Consider the following 18657-nt stretch of genomic DNA (forward strand, 5'->3'; position numbering starts at 1 on the left):
AGCGCCCAGCGACAAAAGCGCACGGGAGGGGGTGGGGGCGAAGACGCTCGGCGGGGGGGTTGGGAGGCAGGGGGGAGGGGGGCGCGCCCCGGGAGCGCGTACATACGGGGACGCAGCCCTCGTCGCCATCTCCTGCCGCCTCAGTTCCCTTCCAGTTGCCGCCGCCTCCGACGGCGCCGCCCTCGCTGCTCCAGCCGCCTCGCTTGCGCTGCCCTTGCCCTGCCGCTCCCGCACCACCAAGGCACGGTCCCAGCCGGAGCCGGAGCCGGAGCCGGAGCCGGAGCCGGAGCCGGAGCCGGGCGGGAGCCGGGGCAGGATCGGTGGGGGCCGCCCCGCTTCTCGCCTCTGAGGAAGAAGAGCCGGCGGCCGCCCTCGCCCCCACCCCCAAAGAAGAGCCTTCCCCCAGGGCAGCTGGAGCGGGCCCCGGCAGGTTGGGTCACAAGATGTCTTCAGAGGGTCCCCGGGGGAGCAGACCAGGACCCCCAGCTCTGAAAGCTCAGACTCTGACCTGTGAGGTGTGCCGGGCTTCTTTTGAGACCCAAAAAGGCCTTTCCCGCCATGCGCGCTCCCACCCGCGGCAGCCAGGGGCGTCTGAGGCTGAGAGTAGCGGGGCCCCCGTCGACCTGCCCCCAGAAATGATGGAACAGAAGGGAAAACCTAGCCGCCCCCTGCCCCTGCCCCTGGCCCTGCCCCTGCCCCTGCCCCTGCCCAAGAAATCGGGCTCCCCAAAGGGGGCAACTACCTTTCCCCGCCCAGGCCTGTGGGCCCCCAGCAAGGCAGTTGACAAATCCCCTGAGACCCGCATCAACAAGGCCATCAAGTCACTCCCTGGCTGCTCATCCAGGGGCCTTTCCCACCCACGGGGCCCCCCTCTCCTCCAGAAGGTGCCGCCTGCTTTGTCGGGGTCCCCCCCACCCAAGAACCCCGGGGACAAGAGCCCCAGGCTGCCCCCGAGCCCCCTGCCAGGCTCCGCGAAGGCCCAGAGGCCGCAGCCAGACCATGAGAGGCCCCTGACCTTCACTTTAGATAGTGATTTGCGCAGAGAGTTTGATGGCCTCTTGTCTGGGGCTCAGTTTGAGACCAGAAAGGGCCCGTCCACTCAGGCCAGAGCCCACCTGCGCCAGCCGGGGGTGAACCACCCGGGTGCCAAGGGAGCCCCCACTGACTCGGGCTTCCAGACCCGCCTCCCGGGGGAGCGGGCGGTGCCAGCAGAGCCCGGGCGGCCCGGCTTCTCGGCCCGCCGGCCCCCGGCCACGGTTCTCTCACCGCTCTCCCCTCCACCGGCCAAGAAGCCCAAGCCGAGGGCGTCGGGGGAGGCCGGCCTTCGGGGGGCGCGGGATCTCTCTCCCGCAGACGTGGAGCTGTCTCCTCTCAGTCTCTCATCGGACCCGGAGCCAGCCCAGGACATCCTCTGTGAGCTCTGTGGGCAGTTCTTTGAGAATGGAAAAGGCCTGGCAAGGCACAAGCGCTCCCACCTGCGGGACACGGGGGTGACCGAGCGGGACGTCAACGGCTCGCCCATTGACACCCTGACGGAGATCCTGAAGCCTCGGGCCCGAGGACCTCCCGACCCGACCTCCCCGGGCCCAAAGGTACGGGCCGAGGCAATGGGCGGGGGCCCCGGTGACTCCCTGGGGGCTCAAAGTGCTTCGGAGCCGCCCGCCCCGCCCCCTGCCGGGAACTGGGGCCCATCGAGCGACCCCCTGGGGCTCTCAGCAGCCACCTCCTCACACTCAACTGCTCGGAGGAGGTTCCCGGGTCGGCCTCTTCGCTCCCTCCAGGAGAAACTAAAGTCTAAGGCGAGGAGGGTGGAGATCAAGCGGGAGCTGTTGGTGGGAGGCCCGCACGGGGAAGGACGCCCATCGCAGGGACCGCGGTCGCCTCGCCAGGACAAGGCACCCCTGGATCTAGGTAAGGTGTCCCCTGGGGGAAGGGGGAGGGAGGAGCCACACCAGGGATTCAGGCCCAGAGACACGGAAACCTGGGACTCCGCTAGGGATGTAAGGGCGGGGGCCGCCGGGGTGCCCAGGAGAGCCCAGGCACCGAGAAGGGTCCTTTTCCCACGGAGGTGGGGCTGCTGAGTCACTGCCGCCTAAATGTGGGGGTCAGTAACCGGGGGGGATTGCAGGAAGGGTCACAGGCTCCTCCACAAGGGGCTGGGGGGGGTCAATAACCGGGGGGGATTGCAGGAAGGGTCACAGGCTCCTCCACAAGGCGCTGGGGGGGGGGGTAAATAACCAGGGGGGATTGTAGGAAGGGTCACAGGCTCCTCCACAAGGCGCTGGGGGGGGTAAATAACCGGGGGGGATTGCACCTTCCACAAGGCGCTGGGGGGGGGGGTAAATAACCGGGGGGATTGCAGGAAGGGTCACAGGCTCTTCCACAAGGCGCTGGGGGGGGTAAATAACCGGGGGGATTGCACCTTCCACAAGGCGCTGGGCGGGCTTCGTCCCACCCTCGCCTTGGCCGGTCTGTGGAGCCTCTTTGGGGCCCGTACAGGGCCGGAAACTGGGCCTGCTTCAGGTCCGAGGCAGGTGAGTGAGACCCGGAGGAAGCGGGTGTGGGGAAGGGCACTGGATCAGCACGAGCCCCTGGGACCCCTTCCTAGGACAAGCGCCGGCCTGTCCGGAGGGGCGGGCCCGGAGAAGGGAGGCCGGTTTCCCCACCCACCGTGGGGGTGCTTGGCCCCCCGTGCCGGGGCCCTTCCCCCTTCCATCGCCCTCTTCCTGTCTCCGCAGCTCCCTGGGCCGAGCCGGCCCGCGACGCCCGCTGTGAGCTCTGTGGGGAGCTGTTTAAGAACCGAAGGGGCCTGGCCTGCCATGCCCGCGCTCACCTGCGGCGCATGGGCGTGACCAAGTGGTACGGCTCGCCCATCGACAAGCTTCGCGAGATCCTGGAGAACAAGGCCCGAGCGGGGACCGTCAAGAAGGAGCCCGCGCCGGCCGAGCTGCCCCCTCCCCGGGGGGAGGAGGGGCCCAAATCCCCTGGGAAGGGGCCTCTGGCCCTGTCTCTGGTCCCATTGTACCGCGGTTCTGGCAAATACGGGCCTGGCCCCGCCAAGGGAGCCCAGAAGATGACCCTCTCGCCTCTTCTCTCCGACCCGATTGCCGGTTTCCTCACCCCCTTGAGGACGAAGCGGCCGCCGCCCGATGACCGGCTTCTCCCTGGGGAGAAGAAGCCCAAGACCTGCACGCGCCCGGAGCCGCCCGTCAAGCCGGAGCCCCTTCCCGGCCCAAGCTGCCAGGCTCCCGGGGAAGCCCCGTGCGAGCTGTGTGGTCTCCATTTTGAGAATCGCCAGGCACTGGCCAGCCACGCTCAGGCTCACCTGCGGCGACTTGGGGTGACGGGAGGGTGTGTGAAGGGCTCCCCGATTGAGACCCTGAGGGAGTGGATCAAGCGGGGTCCCCAGAGTGGGGGGGCCCACGGCAGCCATGTTCCAGGTGGCCGTCCCCTCCTGGGGAAGGGCCGCCATTCCTGCCCCAGACGGGATGGGGACAAACAAATGCCCCTCACCCTGGCTCCCACTCGCCTCACGCTGATGGAGAAGCCCCTGGGGAGTGAATTCAGGCCCGGGGAAGTGGGCGGGGCCGGAGGTGGTGGCGGGGGACCCCTGGCAGCCTCACCTCCGGCTGTGGAGAAGGCCCACGAACGCCAGCGCCACCATGTCCGTCGGCGTGGGCGCAGACAAGCCCACCCTTCTCGGGGGGAGGAGACCAGGGACTCTCAGCAGAAACCGGTCCCGGGGCGGCAGCCACCTCCCAGAGCGCCGCCTGACAACTCCCTGGTCCCCCCCCCTCCCCAGACGCCCTTGGTGACGTTTCGGGGCCCCGTGTACACGCTGAAGTGCAGGTTCTGCCAAGTGCAGTTCCGGGGTCCCCTCTCCATCCAGGAGGAGTGGATTCACCATCTCCAGAGGCACATCCTGGAAAGGAGCTTCTCCCCGGCCGAGCCCCGGCCTGGGGAGCCTGAGGCCCCCGAGGCCCCGGCGGGGCCAGAGGCCCAGTAATGGAGACGCAGGGAAGCCCCCGAGCCAGCTCTCTCCCCTCTCTGGGGGGCTTTCACCCTTCCCCCCCCCCCAGGTGCGTTTCCAAAGGAGCCAGTCACAGAGCACAGACACTCCCGGGGCATCTTGTGTCTCGGGGAGATCCGGCCCCCCTCCCCTCCTCCCCTCTGCCTTCCTTTTCCCTGTCTGCCCTGCTAGACACCCATCAAATGGGCGCATCATCCCCGCCTCCTGCTTCAGGGTAGGGGGTCAGGGTGGGCTTCGGCCTTCCCCCAATACCCAGGCCGGGGAGCCCTGAAAGCCTCCAGTGCCACGGAAATCACGGGGGCTTCCCCAGCCGCCCGAGGCCCTGAGAGGGGTTTCCCCCAGAACAATTCTCCTGCCAAGTGGAGGCCCCAGAGAACAGCAGGGGGGACTTTCGAAGCCCCTCCCCGTCCCCTCCCCCTCCCCTGCCAGGGGTCTATGTCTCCCCATCTCCTCCCCCTCTTTCACTATTGCTTTTCCTGCTTAGCTTCCTACAAAGTGTAAGTTCCCACTAGTTTTGTGTAGAGAATAAGGAGAAGATTTTTATTTTCTAGTCCTGGGATGAGTAAAGCCCGGAGGCCGTTGACCTTTTACCTTTTTCAATGGCCTCGTTCTGGTTGAAAAAAAAAATGTAAAAAAAAAATAAAAAATAAAAAACCCAATAATAATCCTGCTGTACTTGGGAATCATGTTCTGTGCAGAGATGAAGCAAATCAGAGCCAAGAGGTCGAGTGCCCTTTGCTGCAATTGCCTCTCGGTCTCCTATTTTATGGCCCCCTCACACGACTCGATCTGTTCTGCTGGTGAAAATTAGATCCCAGCCGTCTCTACAGGTGGCTCCCCCGATAGATCTCCAGGAGTGATCTGGAACCCTGGTCTCCATAATGAGTTTCTGACACTGATCTCCATGAGGTTTCTCTCTACCCATGATGGGGGGCCTCTGACCTTGTTCTCCTCTGGTGGGGTTGGGGGGAAGGGAGAGGGAGGAGAGGGAGGAGGAGGTCTCTACAGCTGATCTCCACGGGGGCTCCCTGCCCCTTAAATTTCATGGAGGATTTATGTTTCCGGCCTTCATGGTAAGTCTGTGACCCCGATCTCCATACTGGTGCTTTGCCCCAGGTGGTCTTAGTCCCTGACCTCCATGGGGGATCTCTGACTCTGATCTTGATAATGGGTCTCTGAGACAGACCTCTATGTGGAATCTTTGTCCCTGATTTCCATGGGGGTCTCTGTCCCTGAGGAGGTCTCTAACACTGATCTCCATTTCAGTCTCTACCCTTGATCTCCACAATGGATCACTGACACCCATCCCCATGGGGGGTATCTACCCCTGATCTCCACAATGGATCATTGACACTCATCCCCATGGGGGGTATCTACCCCGATCTCCACGGAGGATCTCTGACCCTCATTTTTCTGAATTTGCTCCATATGGGGAGGATGTCGTCCTTGAGCTCCATGGAGGGTCTCCACCCCAGGGGGTTTGTGACACTGGTCTCCATGAGAGGTTTCTGCCCCTGAGGGCCAGGAAGGGGTCTCTCTCCTTCATCTCCATTGGGGGTCTCTACCTCTGATCTCTATTGAGGATCTATAATGTGATTCTCCATGGGGGTTCTGTATGCCTGATCTCCATGGTGTGGCTGCGTCCCACTTCTCCATTGGGCCCCATACTCGTGATCTCCATGGGGGGTCTCTCTGCTCTCCATGGTGGGGGGGTCTGAGATGCTGATCTCCATGGGGGATTCCCTGCCCCTGGTCTCCATGGGAGGTTTCTGAATCTGATGTCCATTGTGGGATCTTCCTCTGACCTCTAGGGGACATTCTAGCTTTGATCTCCATCTCTTTGTCAGCTCTCTACCCATGATGTTCTGGAGATCAGGGTGGGGTCTTTGATTTCATAGAGGATCTCTACCCCTGCATACCCCTGCCTCTCATTAGCATGGGGGTCCCTAGCCCTGATTTCCATGGGGGCTCTGTGCCTCTGATCTCCATGGCTTTCTCTGTTCCTGATCTTCTTGGTGGAGTCTATGCAACAATAACCATGGCACCTTATGTTCCTTACGTGTTTCTCTTCCCTTTCTCATGACCTGATCTTTTCCACCAAATTTCCCTGTAAATCTTTGCCCCTCATCTCCACACACACTGCTGCCCCCCTGCACCATCTTTCATTTTTCCTTAGTGTTCAGCTCTTTCTGCCTCATCTCTCAGGTAATCTCACACCATGATCTTCATGGGGGGGGGTCCCTGTCTTTGATCTTCATGGGGGGACTCTGTCCTTAATCTTTGTGGAGTATCTCTACCTCTGGGTGGATTGTGACCCTGATTTCCATGGGATGTCTCTGTCTCTGATCTCCATGTGGGAGTCTGTCTTATTTTCCATAGGGAGTCTCTCAACCTGATCTCATTGGGGTGTTTGTCTCAGATCACAATGGAGGGTCTTTGCCCCTGATCTCCACGGGGTGTTGCTGTCCCTGGTCTCCATGGGCATTCTGTGTCCCAGATCTCCACGAGGGGTCTGTACCGCTGCTGTCCATGGGGAGTCTTTTCCCCTAATGCCCATGGGAAACTCAACGTACCTCAATGGGGAGTCCCAGCATTTAACATTCATAAATGATCTGTTTTTCATGGGGGGGTCTCTGCCGCTGATATCCATGAGGGTTTTTGTCCCTGAACTTCATGGAGGTTCTGTGATCCTGATCTCTACAGTGGGTCTCTGACCATGAACTCCATGGGGGTTCTCTTACCTGTTCTCCATGGAGAGTTGCTGCCCATGAAATCCATGGGATCCTGCCTTGATCCCTTATCATCTCTGACCCTGATTTCTATAATGGGTCTGGCTGTGATTTCAGTGGGTGTTTTTTGCCTCTGATTTCTATTATGGGCTCCCTACCAGTGGTCTTAATGAGGGGTCTCTACCCATAATCTCTATGGGGGTTCTCTACCAATAATCTCCATGGGAGCTTTCTGATGCTGATCTCCATAATGGATCTCTGTCATTGATTTCCATGGGGGGCTTTATCCTGGATCTCCAAGGGGGTCTTTGTCCTTGGTGTCCTACCGCTGTTCTGCATGGGAGATTTGTGACCCTGATTTTTGTGGGCACTCTAAATTTTTTTTGGTGAATCTCTCCAATTATTTGTATCCTTTATTTTTGCAAAAATCATCTTGTATGTGTTATACTTTAACTTCCAGACACTTTTATGCACACTGTGATTATTTTTCTTTATTAAAGCTTTTTATTTTTCAAAACATATGCATGGATAATTCTTCCATATTAGCCCGTGTAAAACCTTGTATTTCAATTTTCCCCCTTCCCCCCCCCCCAGATGGCAAGAAGTCCAATCTCTGTTAGCCGTGGTAGAACTATATGTTAAATACAATATATGTATACATATTTATACAATTTTCTTGCTACAAGAGAAAAATCAAATCAATCCAGAAAAAAATGAGAAAGAAAATAAAATGCAAGCAAACAACAACAAAAAGAGTGAGAATGCTATGTTGTGTTCCACCCTCAGTTCTCCCAGTCCTGTCCCTGGACTTGCTTCATTAAAGACCATTGGAACGAGTCTGAATCATCTCCTTGTTGAAGAGAGTCACGTCCATCAGAACTGATCATCGTATAATCTTGTTGCTGTGTACAGTGATCTCCTCTTTCTGCTCATTTCACTTAGCATCTTCTATCCCAAAGAGATCTTAAAGGAGGGAAAGGGACCCACATGTACATAAATGTTTGTGGTAGCTCTTTTAGTAGGGGCAAGACACTGCAAACTGAATGGATGCCCATCAGTTGGAGAATGGCGGAATAAGTAATGGTACATGTGGGGGTGTGACCCTGATCTCCACGGGGGGGTCTCTGACTCTAATCTCCTTGGGGCATCTCCTTCCCAGATGTCATAGAGGGCCTCTACCCCTGAATACTTCTGCCTCTCACTATCATGGAGGTATCTAGTCCAGGTTTCCCTGGAGGCTCTGAGCCTCTGAACTTCATGGCTTTCTCTTTTCCTGATCTTCTTGGTGGAGTCTCTGCAACAGTAGCCCTGGCACCTTCTATCCCTTACATGTTTCTCTTCCCTTCCTCATGACCTGATTTTCCCCCTAATTTTCCTGTGAATCTTTGCCCGTCATGTCCCCACACTCTGCCGCCACCTTTCACCGTTTCTTTTTTCCATTGGTCTTCACCCCTCTATCCCTATTTACTTCATCTATCTTACCCCATGATCTACATGGGGGTCTCTGTCCTTGATGTCCATGGGGGGTCTCTCTCCCTTGGGGGGATTTCTGACCCTGATCTCCATGGGAGTTCTCTGACCCTGATTTTCATGGGTGGTCTCTGAATTTGTTCTCCATGGCTGGGGTCTCTGTTCTTGACTCTGAGTCTCTCCATGGGGGTTCTGTCTCTGATTTCTATGTGGGGTCTGTGTTCCTAGTCTGCATGGGGAGCTCTGTCCCTGGGGGTCTCTGACCCTGACCTCTATGGGGAATCTGTTTCCCAGGATAGGGTTTCTAACACTGATCTGCATAGGGAGGGTCTGTATTTTATCTCTGTGGGGTGTCTTTGTCCCTGAATTTCATGTAGGGTTTCTGACCTTGATCTCAGGATATGGGGAGGTCACTACCACTAATCTCCATGTTTGTATTGATCTTTATGGGAGACCTCCCATCCTGATTTCCATAAAGGGTCTCTCACACTGATCTTCAAGTAATTTTCTATCACTGATCTTCATAAGGAAGTCTCTGCACTTGATCTTCATGGGGAGTCTGCTCTGATCTTCATGGGGGTTCCCTGCACCTGAACTTCATGATCTATGCCCCTGATCTTCATGGTAAGTCTGTGGCCCCTATCTCCATAAAGGTTCTTTGCTCTGTATGATCTTGGACCCTGATCTCCACGGGGTTCTCTGACTTTGATCTCCATGGGTGGTCTCTTAACTTTTGCCCCGATTTCCATGGAGGGTCTCTGATTTTGATCTCCCCTAGAGGGTCTGTGTTACTGACCTCCATGGGAGGTCTTTAAACCTGATTGGTTTGGAGGATTTCTGACCCTGATTTTTATGGGCATTTCAAATTTGATTTTCATGGGGTGACTCTGTCCTTTAGTGCCATAGAGAGTCTCTGTTCCTGATCTCCCTGTTGGGGTGTGCTTTGATCTCCATAGGGCTTTTCGACCCTTATCTCAATGGGGAGTCTTTTCTCAGATCACAATTTGTGTCTTTACTCCTGATCTCAGGGGTGATCTCTGTGCCTGGTCTTTATGGGCTTCTGTGTCCCTGACCTCCATGGGTGGTTTCTGAATCTGATGTCCATTGGAATCTGTCCCTGATCTCCATAAAAGGTCTAGCCCCACTGTACTGGGCACCAGAAGTCCTGCACTCCATGAAGCAGGGCTCCCGAGTCCCAAGCTGGGGGCGGCCACCCGGCCAATCGGCCCTCGGGAGCTCTGGGTCTCGGCCCCTCCTCAGGAGGTCCCAGGAAGGGAAGAGAAATGTGTAAGGAAGAAAAGTTGGCAAGAGTATTTGGGGAGAGACCCCTCCATGAGGATTGGGGGCATAGTCCCCACATAGCGATCAGGGTTAGACACCACACATGGAGATCTGGGTCAAAGACCCCCTGTGAAGATCCAGGAGCAAACCCCACCAATGGAGATCACAGATTGACCTCTCCCCCATATTGATAAGGGTCAGAGACCCCCCCATGGAGATCACAGGGAGGCCCCCAGTTTGATCAGAGACGGACCCCCCCCCCCCAATACAGATTACAGTCAGAGGAGTCCCATGGAGATCTGGGTAAAAGATCCCTAGGAGTAGAGATCCCATAAGGAGATCCCAGGAACGCCATGTAGATCAGGGACCAAGACCCTCCATGGAGATCAAAGGCCTCCAATGACAATCACAAGATGACCCCATATGGAGACCAGAGGCAGTGACTTCCAGTTGAGACAGAAATCAGAGACAGAAACCCCATGAAGATCACAGGCAAATTCTCCATGGAGATCACAGGATGAAATCGAGGAACACATGAGCCATAGAGAGCTATAGAGCTAGGGATGTCAAGAGAAGGTGGAAGGGGCAGCAGGGTATGTGGAGATGTGGGACAAAGATATTCCAGAAAATATGAATGAAAAGATCATGAGGTCCAAGAAAGGGAAGAATGTGTAAGGAAAAAAAGTTGTCAAGGTTATTTAATAAAAGACCACCATGGAGATGAGGGGCATAGACCCTCCCCACAGAGATCATTCAGAGGAACCATCAACATACATCCAAATCAAATATACCCCAGAGACATATGTAGACCACCCATAAATATCAGGGGGAGATGCCCTGTGGGCATTTGTCATAGACACCTGTGGAGATCAGGGTCAGAGACACCCATGGAGATAAGAGGCAGACCCCTCCATGGAGAACAGGAGAAGATTCCCCGAGAAACCATGGTCAGAGATGTCTCATGAAAATTACTGGGAGATCACCCTTAGAGACAGGGAAGACCCCTATGGAGATCAGGAGGAGATTCTCCATGGAGATCTGGGTGAAAGATCCCTAGGAGTAAATAATTCCCATAAAGGTTACAGGAACGCCATGTATATCAGTGTCCCAGATCCTTCATGGAGATCAGAGAGTAACCTCCTATGGTGATCAGGCTCAGAGGTCCCCAATGGTGATCAAGGGAAGACCCCACATGGAGACTAGAGGCAATGACCCCCAGTTGAGATTATAGGCAGAAATCACCATGGAGATTGGGATCAAAGCCCCTCAAGGTGGTTAAGATCAGAGATACCCCGTAGACATCAGGGGCAAAAGCCTTCCAAGAAGATCAGAGATAAACATCCCTTGGAGATCTGTAGGAAACCTTTCGTGCAGATCAGGGGAAGGGACCCTCTATGTAGATCAGGTGGAGAAACAAAGGTGGGCCCTCCCATGAAAATCAAGGTCATAGACCCCCCATGGAGATCAAAACAGAGAACTCCCCTCCATGGACATCAAATATAGATCCCCATGGACTTCCTAGGGTGAGATCGAGGAAGACATGAGTGATAGATAGCAGTAGCCCCAAGGAAAAAAAGAGAAGGTACGAGGGGGCAGTAGGGTACATGGAGATGTGGAGTAAAAGTTTGCAAGGACATATGGGGGAACAGATCAGGAGGTCATGAGAAAGGGAAGAGAAATATGGAAGAAAAGTTGGCAAGGTAATTTGAGGAGAGACAAATCCATGGAGGTGAGGGGCATAGACCTCCCACCAAGATCATTGGGAGAGATCCTCAGTGGAGATCTGGGTCACAGATGCCTCATGGACATAAGAGGTAGAATCCCATGGAGATCATGGGGAGATCCCCCTGGAAATAAGGTCAGTGACCCCTCATAGAGAAGAGCTAGATACCCCATGGAAATCTGTGTCAAAGAACCCCTATGGAGATTGGGGGAAGACCCCCCATGGAGAACACAAGCAGTCTCCTGTCCATGGATATCAGTGTCAGAGACACCCCGTGAACATCAGAGGCAGAACCCCCATGGAGATCAGGGGATGATATTGTGGATTAAGAGGGATGGAGAACTAGAGACTCAGGGAAGACAAGATGGAAAGCGGCACCTGCGTGTGTGGAGACATGGGGCAAATATGTTTAGATAAACATGGGGGAAAACATCAGGATGTCCCAGGAAGGGAAAAGAAATGTGTAAGGAAAAAAAGTGGCAAAACTATCTGCAGAGAGACACCTCCATAAAGATGAGGGGTATAGACCCACCCCACAAAGATCATTGGGTGAGACCCCACACACACACACACACAGATCTGGATCAGAGACACTCAATGGACATCAGAGGTAGATCCACTTGGAGATCAGGAACAGACCTCCCCCCATGGAGATCACTGGGAGGAGTCCTATGGGCATCAGTGCCAGACACCCATGGAGATGAGAGGCGGGCCTCTCCATGGAGAACAGGAGATTCCTTGAGAAATCATGGTCAGACCTGAGTTTCAATTGATAAATGACGGACAAAAGCAGCTACACCCAAAGAAAGAACACTGGGAAACGAATGTGAACTATCTGCATTTTTGTTTTTCTTCCCGGATTATTTTTACCTTCTGAATCCAATTCTCCCTGTGCAACAAGAGAACTGTTCGGTTCTGCAGACATGTGTTGTGTCTAGGATATACTGCAACATGTCCAACATGTAAAGGACTGCTTGCCATCTAGGGGAGGGGGTGGAGGGAGGGAGGGGAAAAAAATCGGAACAGAAATGAGTGTCAATATAATGTAATTATTAAATAAAAAATTAAAAAAAAAAAAAGAGAAATCATGGTCAGAGATGCCCCATGGAAATTAGTGGGAGGCCCTCCATGGAAATCAAGTTTAGAGACCCCCATGGAGATCTGGGTGAGAAACACCACATGAAGATCAGAGGGAGACCTTCAATAAACATCTGATGTAGAACCCCCCCCCCCAATGGAAATTGAGGGAGATCTCTATAAAGTTCAATGTCACAGCCACTCTATGGAGATTAGAGATAGACTCTCACATGGAGATCAAGTGGAGGCCCCACTGGAAATCAGGGTCAGAGGTCCCTCATGGCGTTTAGTAGCAGATCCTTCTATGGAGTTCACTGGCAGTCCCACCCAAGGAGATGGGGTGAGAGACTCTTCATATAGTTTTGGGTTAAAGACCCTCCCATGGAGATTAGGGCCAGAAGCAGACCCTTTATGGAGATCAGGATCAGAGACATCCTGTGAACATCAGAGCCAAACGCTCCAGGGAGATCATGGGATGGGTTTGGGAACATAGGAGGGATAGATAGCAGTAGACTCACCGAAGAGCAGAGAATGTGGAAGGGGACACCCGTGTGTGTGGAGATGTGGGGCAAAGATGTTCAGGGAAATACGGGGTAAAAGATTAGGAGGTCCGAGGAAGATAAAAGAAATGTATAAAGAAAAAAGTTGGCAAGGTTATTTGAAGAGTCACCAAGGAGATGAGGGGCATAGACTCCCCATGAAGAATATTGGGAGAGACACGCCCCCCATGGAGTTCACTGGCAGTCCCCACCCAGGGAGAGAGGGCTGAAAGACCCCCCATAGAGATCCGGGTCAGGCAGGCAGAATCCCCAGGAAGAGCAGGTCAAATATCCCAAGGGGTAGAGACTTTCACTGAAGTTGGGGAGGAGAACTCCCTGTGGAGATTTAAGTCAGAGAGCTCCATGAAGATCATGGGCATACACGCAGCATGCAAGTGAAAGGTGGACCTGCCATGGATATCAGGGTCAGAGACTCCCCCCCGAATAAGAAATCTCCTTAATAGTAAGTTCATTTCAAATCATTAAGGACGTGACTTTCCCCATATGAACCTAATTCCCATGTAAACCATGAGAACCCAATCGAGGAAGGATGTGACTCCCCCGTGAGGACTTGACTACCCTCTCACCCCAAGAGCATATATTTTAACTCCTTCTCCTATGAAAACCTGACCGTTCCTTGACCCATAAGAACATATATTTCAACTCTTTAATTATAAGACAGGCATGTACCACCTGTGTTTTAGCTCCAATTATATGATTCCAGGAACTCGCCACTCCTTGGAACTGTTGCTGTTGATAAGGACTGGCCCCCTTATCAATGCAACATTTGATTATAACCACCTGGAGCCCAAGTTGGTGCGTCCTTGTCTTACATGAGGTCTTCATTTGGCCCAAAGCCTTCTTTGTTTGGACCCCTATAAAGAGTGGGCAAAGCTTTCTCCACTTTGAAGCCTCACCTATGGAGATGACGATCTGCCTAGGACTTTTCCGATGGAGACTCACGGGCTGAAATACCGGGGCCTCCCAGCCGTCCAATTAGAGTTGAAGCTCCCTCCATCGTACTGAGTAATGTATTCCCTCTCTTTCTCTGCTATCCTAATCATAATCCTTATTATTCTTTACCTCTTGTGTATTATTTGCTGTATGTGTTGTTATTGCAAGCATTCTATCCCGTGCATTGTATAATTAAATTTTATCTTTAACTGAGCCTGAGAATGTCATTTATAAAAGTGGATTTGAACTTCTCTTAAAAATCATATAACATTAATAGAACACCCCCCAATGGAGATCAGGATGAAAGACATCCCATAGTCAGAGGAGATAGAATCTCCATGGAGAGGAGATCCCCCTGGAAATCAGTGTCAGGGATTGTAATGGAGCAGAGTTAAACCCCTCATAGAGATCCATGTCAACCCTGCCATGGAGATAGGGGAAGACCCCCCCCCCACCACGTGGAGAACATAGGTAGTGATCCCAGTTGAGTTTACAGGCAGAGACCCCCCATGGAGATCTGGATCAAAGACCTTTTCAAGAAGGTCAAGATCAGAGATCCCTCAGACACATCAGGGGTGAAGACCTTCCAAGGAGATCAGAGGTAGATCTCCCTTGGCGAGCCTGAGCAAACTTTCCATATAGATCAGGGTCAGAAATGCTCCGTTGTAGATTAGGTGGAGACCCATCATGTCAGAGATACCCCATGGAACAGAGACCCCAGTGGAGATCAGACACAGACCCCCATGGAGATCAGGGTCAGAGACACCTCGTGGACTTCAGAAGCAGACCACCCTTGTGGATCATGGGATAAGATCAAGGAACATATGAGGGATAGAGTTGTAGAATCAGGAAAGACAAGAGAAGGTAGAAGGGGACACCTGTGTGTGTACATGCATGTGTGGAGATGGGAGGGAAAGATGTTCAGGGAAAAGATCAGGAAGTATGAGGAAGGGAAGAGAAAGGTGAAAGGAAAAAAAAAGGTGGGAAGGGTATTTGGGCAGAGAACTCATCATGGAGATGTGGGCCAAAGACCTCCCCTGGAGATAAGGAGAATACCCCCATGAGATCACAAGCAGAGTCTCCATGGTGATTAAGAGCAGAGAAGAACCCCCATCAAGGGGATCGTGCAGAATGCCCCATGGAGATCTGGGAAAAGACAGCAACTAGAGATCAGGCAAGCACCTCCATGGACATCAAATATAGACCCCCCCCCCCTAGAAATCAAGTTTAGAAACCCTCCATTGAAATCGGGAACAGACACAACTGCGTGGAGATCATGGGATGAGATCGAGGACACATGAGGGAGAGAGAGCTTTAGAGCCAGCGAAGAAAAAACTGGAGACAGTGAGTTTAGACTGGAGCTATGTACCCCAAATCAGCCCTTGGATTAGCCATGTCTCAAGTGCTGCGCCCCCGGGGCTCTCCTCCCCCATCTGTTTGAAGGATGCTGAGGGCAGGGAATCTGGGGCACTGAGTCAAGACCAGGGCTACCTCCCCCAAATCGGACATTTGAGTAGCCACATCTCCAAATTCTGCACATCATCTCCCTGCCATCTCTGGGAGGGATGAAGCAGGGGGCAGTGAGTTTAGAGCAGGGGTACCTATCCCAATTCAACTCGGATTAGTCGTGTCCATAAGTTCTGCTCCCCAGGGTCTCCCCCTCATCTAGGTGAGGGAGGAATCTCGGGGTGGTGAGTGTAGACCATGGCTACCTACCCCAAATCAGCACTTGGAATAGCCACGTCTGGGAGTTCTACCCGAGGGGTTTCCCCCACATCTCAGTGAAGGTGGTAGTGGTGTTCCGTTTGACTAGACCAGGTCTTACCCCTCCAAAGGAGCCCTGGAATTAGCCACATCCCCAAGTTCCACACCCCAGGGAGTCTCCAGCACATCTCTGAGATGGAGCAAGCTGGGGTCAGTGAGTCTCGAACCAGACGTTCCTGGCCCAGATCAGCCCTTGTCCCAGGCACATCACCATGTTTCACACCTAGCGGTCCCCCCCACGTCTCTTTAAAGGAAGATGCTGGGGCAGTGAATGTGGACCAAGGCTTTCCACCTGAAATCAGCCATTATTTTAGCCGCCTCTCGGATTTCCGAACCCCAGGTATCTCCCACCCAACACTGTGAGGGCCAAAGCTGGTCGTAGTGAGTCTTATAGTGCTCCCCACCCCAAATAAGCCCTCGTCCCAGCCACATCCCCAAGTTCCACACCCTAGGGATCTTCCATCCGTCTCTGTGAAGCAGCAGCTGGGGGCGGAGAGTCAAGACCAGAGATACCTGCCCCAAATCAGCCAGATGAGTAACCCCATGTCTGAGCTCTGCACCCCAGTGTTCAAACCCTCATTTCTGTGAAGGAGGAAGCTGGGGTCAGTGAGTCTAGACGAGATCTTCCCACCCCAAATGGGTCCCTGTCCTAGCCACATCCCCAAGTTTCGCACCCCAGGGGTCTCTCCCCCATCTCTGGGAAGGACAAAAGCAGGGCATTGAGTCTAGACTAGAGGTGTCTGCCAGGAATGAGCCCTTGTATTCACATTTCCAAGTTCTGCACCCTGGGGGGTCTCCTCACCATTTCTGGGAAAGTCATCCCAACCTAAATGAGCCCCAGGATTAACAATATCCCCAAGTTTCACACCCCAGGGGTCTCCCCCCATCTTTGTGAAGGAGGAAGGTGGGAGCTGTAATTCTAAAATAGGGCTTCCCACCCCAAATCAGCACTTGTCCCAGCCACATCCCTATGTTCCACACCCAGTGGTCTCTACCACATGTCTTTAAAGGAGGATGCTGGGGCAGTGAAGCTGAACCAGGGCTTTCCCCCCAAATCAGCCATTATTTTAGCCGCCTCTCAAATTTCCGAACCCCAGGTATCTCCCACGCAACACCGTGAGGGACAAAGCTGGGAGCAGCGAGCGTAGACCGGGGCTTCTCATCTCAGTTTATCCCTTACGTCAGTCATTCCCAAATCCTGCACCTCATCTGCGTGAAGGATGGCGCAGGGGGCACTGAGTCTAAACCAGGGGCCCCTAGCCTAATTCAGCCCTAATTCAGTACCGCGGGGATCTCCCACACATCTTCGTGAGGGAGGAAGTTGGGGGCAGTGAGTCTATTCCAAGGCTTCTCGCTTCGAATGAGCCCTTGTCTCAGCCACCTCCCCATGTTCTGCACCCCAGGGATCTGCCCCATCTTCAATGTGAAGGAGGTAGATGGAGTCAGTTAGTGAAGACCAGGGTACCTAGCCCAAATCAGCAATTTGAGTGGCTACATCTGCAAGGTATGTACCCCAGGCAGCTCCCCCTATCTCTCTGGAGGGGAAAACTAAGTAGTGGGTCTAGACAAGGTCTTCCTACCCTGAATGGGTTCTCGTCCCAGTGGCTTCCCCAATTTTTTCACCCCTGTATCTTCCCCCCGTCTCTGTGAAGGTGGAAGCGGGACGCAGTGTCTAGTCCAGGACGTCCCATCCAAAATGAGCCCTAAAATTAGCAATAGCCCCAAATTCCCCCCCCCCCGGGATCTCCCCTGATCTCTGTGAAGGAGAAAGGTGGGGCCTGTAATTGTAGAACAGGGCTTCCCACCCCATATGAGCCTTTGTCACAGCCACATTCCCCACGTTCCACACGCCAGGAGACTGTTCCCTGCACTCTAGTGGGGGATCTCTCAGAGGATCAGGGGCACAGACTAGAAGTCAGTCGGGGGGAAGGGAGGGGCAACAGAGGACAGAAGAGGGCAGGGAGATGGGGGTGGGGGGAAGGGAGAGAGACCTTAATTCAGGAAATGGGACAGTCAAGGGCCAGGGAGCATCCTGGGCTGGGTGGTGGAGGAGGCCTCATACAGGCTTTGGGAGAGGGGAAGAGAAAAGGACAAAGGCAATTTCACCAGAGATCTTTTTTTTTCAGTGTAGAACAACATGACCTAAAATTCAAAGAATAAATCCTTAATAGTGAGATCAGGGGAACGAATTTGTCAGGGTGAACTCCTGCCCTTCTCCAGTGTTCACGGAAGAGGCTGTTGGAAGGGTCCTTTACTTCATAGGGGGGAGGGGAGGGGAGAGAAAAGGGCCCAAGAGGAAGCCAAGGAGAAAGAGAGGGGGCAGGGGCCTTGAGGGTGGGCTCTAGTCCTTTCACAGCCCCATTATAGGGTCCCCGAGGGATTCTGGGCAGAAGGAGCATCTTCTGCTTTTTCTTTGGGCTGTACGAGGCCATGGGAGATGTTGGGATCACCCGGCAAGCATACAGGGTCACATCTGCCATTGCCATTGTGCACTGCTGCTGTTTGTGCGTGTTTGTTGACGTAGCGTGTGTTCTGTCTGTGGTATCCGTCTGTTGCAAGTTTCTATTGCCAGTAATTTGTGTGACCTTTTTGTGTGTGCCGAGTATTTGCGTGTATGCCGAGTGGATGTGTGTATTTGGGTGTAGCATGTATGTGTAGGGTTGTCTGTGGTGTGTACTTGTTCTAGTGTGTCTAATGTATATTTGCGTGTTTATGTATTGATCTATGGTAGGCGCTGTACGTGTGTAACGAGTGTTGCGCGTGCATTTGTGTGTCTAGTGTTCGTGTTTTGTGTATACGTATAGAGCGGGCCGTTTTTCTGTTGTCTGTATTAGCACGGGGCTTGTTTGTGTGCGGTGTGAGCGTTATTCTCAGGTGGGGGATTTGTGTAGGTATGGAAGTCCGCGTGTGCTTTATATGGTGCGTTGGATGTGCACAGATTTTTTGGTTTCTTGGGGTTGTATGCTGTGTATAGGAATGAGAATATGTATGCATATAAAAGTGTGTGTGTGAGGAAATAGCCATGGCACACGGGGGGGGGGGGGTGGGGATGGGGGGGGGTTTCTGGGAGGGGCGCCCCCTGCTGGTACC

The 18657-nt window shown here is 53.8% G+C and overlaps 1 protein-coding gene across 1 annotated transcript; it reads left to right on the forward strand.

The window, feature by feature from the left end:
* Positions 1–443: 443 nt before the first annotated feature.
* LOC127542795 (protein Wiz-like) lies at positions 444–4784 on the forward strand. The gene is made up of 2 exons (XM_051968610.1): positions 444–1911; positions 2739–4784. Exons 1-2 carry the CDS (start codon positions 444–446, stop codon positions 4004–4006), a joined length of 2736 nt encoding a protein of 911 aa, XP_051824570.1. The 3' UTR covers positions 4007–4784.
* Positions 4785–18657: the final 13873 nt, after the last annotated feature.

Source organism: Antechinus flavipes, chromosome X (assembly GCF_016432865.1).
Source record: "Antechinus flavipes isolate AdamAnt ecotype Samford, QLD, Australia chromosome X, AdamAnt_v2, whole genome shotgun sequence".
NCBI classification, from domain to species: domain Eukaryota; kingdom Metazoa; phylum Chordata; class Mammalia; order Dasyuromorphia; family Dasyuridae; genus Antechinus; species Antechinus flavipes.